Source organism: Trachymyrmex cornetzi, unplaced genomic scaffold (assembly GCF_001594075.2).
Source record: "Trachymyrmex cornetzi isolate Tcor2-1 unplaced genomic scaffold, Tcor1.1 scaffold793, whole genome shotgun sequence".
Taxonomy (NCBI): domain Eukaryota; kingdom Metazoa; phylum Arthropoda; class Insecta; order Hymenoptera; family Formicidae; genus Trachymyrmex; species Trachymyrmex cornetzi.
This window is the reverse complement of record NW_017300128.1, coordinates 534,921-539,920: the sequence shown is the minus strand read 5'-3', so window position 1 is coordinate 539,920 and position 5,000 is coordinate 534,921. Positions and strand designations below refer to the sequence as shown.

Genomic DNA, 5,000 nt, shown 5'->3' with positions numbered 1-5,000 from the left:
ATAGATATAATACTAATTGAAATACACATATATACATATATATACATACATACATACATACATACACACACACACGCGCGCGCGTGTGTGTGTATACACAGATTGATTCACATAAAGTGAATTTAATTATATTTGAAAATATACGAAAAAGTAGTTTATATCAATGTTTTCAATACAAAAAAAGATATTATGTAGTGCAAACAATTATTTTAGGAATATATTAATACATAGATTACTTATTTTGTACATATATTTTTCATTAAAAAATTAATTTATTCGTATATGTACAAAAAAAATACAAAAATAATGTACTTAAGATCGTATATAATAAAATATCTTAATTCTATTATCTTAAGTAGCTTGTCCATTACAAATTACATTTTTTGAATTTACTATAACGCAAAACATCATATGCTGCGTTTTACATATCTATAGGGCATCGAAATATCAATTATTAGCAAGGTCCCTTAATTTTTGTAATATGCATTATAAAACTGTTCAAAAGAAATTTTACTTGAAAAATTAATCAGTTGTCAATGTTGTACATATACATATATATATTATTCTAATTAACAATTATAAACTGAAGAACCTATAAACCTAACTTCTTAAGCGTTTCTTCTGTTACTATTAAGCGTTGTTCTAAAACATTATAATAGTAACGTGATAACTGTATTTTATCTAAAACTTTATCTACTTCTAGTGGTACAAAGAATTGATTAGATGACAGTTTATTGGATGATGTTTGATTTTCTGGGACTGTTTGGGACTGTTTAGAACTGTGGTACCGTTGTGAGAATATCTTTCCTGCAGAATCTTTTTGAAAAGGTTCAATGTTCATGTCGATTACTTTAGGTTGAACAATTGGCGATGATGGTCCTCGACAATGTTGCTCTTTCTTTTTTTTCTTTTTTATCATGTTGTCTGATTCTAGATGTGACTTTTTAAAATCATTTGATAAGTACTGAAATAATATATATTATAAAATTGACAGTTTTTGATATGACACATGGCAACATTGTTTTTTTTTTTTTGAATAAAATGCAATCGTTACTTAATCTCTAATTTAACCCTTTATAGCCCAATATGACTTTGAAGTCACATACTAATATATACTCGATATTTTGTCGATTTAATTTTTAAAAACAAAAAATTTTACATAAATTACATAAATATTCTTAAAGCCACGAAAAAAATTTGGGCTATAGAGAGTTAATAGAGCATATTTGTATATTAAGTTATTACGTTTGCTTGGTCCTGCTTCACATATGTATCTTCTTTACATTCATTGCTATATGATTCTTCATTCATATTGTCAAGTTCTTGTTGAATAGATGTTAACTGTGGAATATCACTAACTCGGCCATTTTCAAATAAATTATTAGACTTCCATATTTGAATTCGTCGATCTGAGTCACTAGAAGCGAAGAACTTACCATCATTTGAAAATGCTACGCATGTTACTTTATTAGAACGTTGCTTAAAAGTATAAATTGGACAGCCTTTTAGGAGATCTAAAACCTAGCCGATATTTCTTGTTATTAACAAATACAATAATAACTTATTGAAGCTACTACATAAAATCAAAGTTTTAAACTACCTTCATTGTAGTATCGTCAGAAGCTGTTAACATGAAGTTTCCATTTGGGTGATATTTAATCATATTCACACGTGCTTCATGAACAGCAAAGTGCTGATATATAGAATTTGTTCTTAGATCATATAATTTAACACATCCATTCTTGTCTGCTGATCCAATAGTTATACCAGTTGGATGAAAATCTACATATCTAGAAGCTAATACAGCAAAATTTTACTTTAGGTTTCTTTAAAAAATGAAGTATGATGTATTTGGCAAACCTTCTTTATGTTCAAAAGTTTTGATACATTGGTCGCTAGTAATGTCCCATATTTTTATTGTTTTGTCATTGCTACATGATACCAAAAGTTTACCATCTGGAGAAAATTTAGCACATCTAACCGAACTTGTATGTCCTATAAACATCTTGAAGAAATTTCCCAAAAATGGTATCCATAGTTTTACAGTTGTATCATCTGACGCGGAAACGAACTAAACATATAAATAAGCAATTACATAAACAGCTTATGACCAAAATGTATTACAAATTGACTAATAATTAATTAAATAATGAAACGCAAGAATTACTTTGTCTCCACTAGGATTGAATTGTACCGATCTCACGGTAAGTCTGTGAGCTCTAAATTCTGTAAAATAATGTCTAGCGTAAGAGCTCCGAACTCTGATAGATCTATCTGCTGAAGCACTGGCTATAAGTTCACCATCTGGTGAATAGCATATGTCGAAAATACCGGCTTTATGGGCTTTAACGCTTTCATATTGCGTCCACGTATCTAATCTCCACGCTCTTATTGTTTTGTCTAAGCTACCCGTTACAAATCGATTATTTTGTAACGGATGAAAGCTTAAAGCTGTGATATCGTCATAGTGACCTGTCAAACATTTCCAGCGCCTTGGATCACGGGCAGTTTCTTCCATCTAGTAACACAGGATAATGGAATAATAAAAAGCGTTTTCTAGCAAGGACATCGAGACATCAAGTGCAGTGAATATCCTTATTGTTTGTCAACATTCTATAGTCGTCTCTTTTATCGACCTCAGGGTGCTTATCCATGCAGCGGAATAGAATAACGCGAAACGAGAGCAGAACCAATCACAAGCGTTCCGTACCAACGGCAATTGGTGCGGAATGCTTGTGATTGGTTCTGCTCTCGTTCCGCGTTACGCTTATTCCGCTGCATGGGTAAGCACCCGCAGGGTGGAGTCCCATGAAGCGTATTTGCCGCGTATCGCGTAACAGCGTAATGGCTACTGCACACTGGACGCGATGAGCGATGAGAGACGAGCGATATCCAATAAAAACTCTGCTTTTTCTCACGTGACGACGCAAAGCAAACCTCTCATTGGATATCGCTCGTCGCTCATCGCTCATCGCGTCCAGTGTGCAGTAACCATAATGGCTCCGGCACACCAGCGCGATGATGTTCGTCGCGCGCGACACGCGATATCCAATGAGAGTATACCTTTAGAATGAGAACATCGGTAAAGGTATATCCACACAAACTTGCATAGTCGCATAAACGTATGCATAAAGAAAATTATCCAATCACATTTTATGTACGACTTTAAAAGAGAACTGCAATTGGATAATTTTCTTTATGTATATGTTTATGCGGCTATGCAAGTTGTGTGAATATACTCTTAAGGCCGCGACACAGACTTTTGCATAAAGCATAATGCATAGTGCATAAACGAATCAACTAATCAGAATCTTTCCTTTCCTCCCATTCCATGGAAAAGAAGAATTTCGATTGGTTGATTCTCTTATCTACTATGCGTTATGCGTTATGCTAAAGCTTGTGTCTGGGCTCTTAAGCTGTACACTCATTGGATATCGTATGTCGCGCACGACGAACATCGCGCTGGTGTACCGGAGGCATAAAGGCCATTCTCCATAAGACGCAGAACGCGGGTTGCAGGTCGCAAAACTAGAAACTAACCTAACGTATTTTAGTTATGATATGATTGTAGGACGCAGAACGCAGGACGCAGAAAGTTGGTTCAACTTCAACTTTCGCGTCCTGCGTCCTGCGTCCTACAATCATATCATAACTAAAATACATTAGGTTAATTTCTAGTTTTGCGACCTGCAACCCGCGTTCTGCGTCTTATGGAGAATGGCCTTAAAGCCCATTCTACATAAGACGCAGGTCGCAGGTCGCAGGTCGCAAGTGAAATGTATTTCAGATTGTAATAGGTTGCACAGACTGCAAGACGCAGGACGCGAAAGTTGAAGTTTACCCAACTTTCTGCGTTCTGCATTCTGCGTCCTACAATCGAATCATAATTAAAATACGTTAGGTTAGTTTCTAGTTTTGCGACCTGCGACCCGTGTTCTACTTCTTATGTAGAATGGGCTTAACCAATCAATAATCAGTAAAACGCGAAACCTCAACAGCGGATCACTTCTGATTGGTTACGCGGTTACGCGATACGCGGTAAATACATCTCATGAGTATTCAACCTTAGGGGTGGCACTTAGTTGGACACAGCTCAATTGGACACGAGTCACTCACAGCGCTTGAGACTATAAAGCTCCTAAGCACTAGTCGCTGTGATTGGTGGTGTCCAATCGAGCCGTGATCAATCGGAACACCCCAACCTTAGTCTTAAGAAGTCACGAACCAATTAGCGGCCGGTATTCATAGTCAGAGGATCGATTCTGTATCTTGAAATGAGGTGAAAATTACAAAAGTGAGCGAATTTACTAAAATATTGATAATTTCATTGGTCAACGCCTAGTAAATTTGCTTACTTTTGTAATTTTCACCTTGTTTGAAGATACAGAATCGACCCCCAGATCTTAACCGTCTTAAGTACAGTCTTAAGAAGTCACGAACCAATCAGAAAGCTGCATTAGCGTCTTAAGACATTACTTAAGACGGTTTTGAAATAAGAATCAACTATTATGAATACCGGCCATAGATATCATTTTATCCTTCATCGAATATCCAAAGACATAGAGAATGGACTGCGCGAGCCGCGTGTGAAAATGGTCGATAGGGTTGAGAGAGAGGGACATTGGCAGACGGCCATTTCTATCTCTTTCCATTCAATGGTGTAATGGGAGAGAGAATGAGAGGGAGATTGGCCGTCTTCCACGGTCCCTCTCTCTCATTATTGTTGACCACATTTGATACACTACATATAGTGTTTTTCATTGGCAGAACTAGAGCACTAGAAACGTAGGTATTTGCGTCCACCATTTTTACTCTTTTCCCCACTGTTTGTTCTCTCTTTAACCTTCTCTCTTCTCTCTTCAATCTTTTTATAGTGTTTTCGGCCCGGCCGGGTTTGCACCAACCTTGATTGGATTAATCTTTCCTATTGGTTGACGTCTCCCGCTCTACCAATAGGAGAGCACAGAACGCCATTAATCCAACCCAGGTTGGTGCAAACC

General features: G+C 36.5%; 1 protein-coding gene across 1 annotated transcript; it reads right to left on the bottom strand.

Annotated features, from left to right (window-relative positions):
* Positions 1–592: 592 nt before the first annotated feature.
* LOC108768386 (POC1 centriolar protein homolog A-like) lies at positions 593–2,585 on the bottom strand. The gene is made up of 5 exons (XM_018518787.1): positions 2,168–2,585; positions 1,861–2,071; positions 1,601–1,797; positions 1,246–1,521; positions 593–964 (listed from the first exon to the last, which is right to left on the bottom strand). Exons 1-5 carry the CDS (start codon positions 2,516–2,518, stop codon positions 593–595), a joined length of 1,407 nt encoding a protein of 468 aa, XP_018374289.1. The 5' UTR covers positions 2,519–2,585.
* Between the last annotated feature and the right edge of the window lie 2,415 nt (positions 2,586–5,000).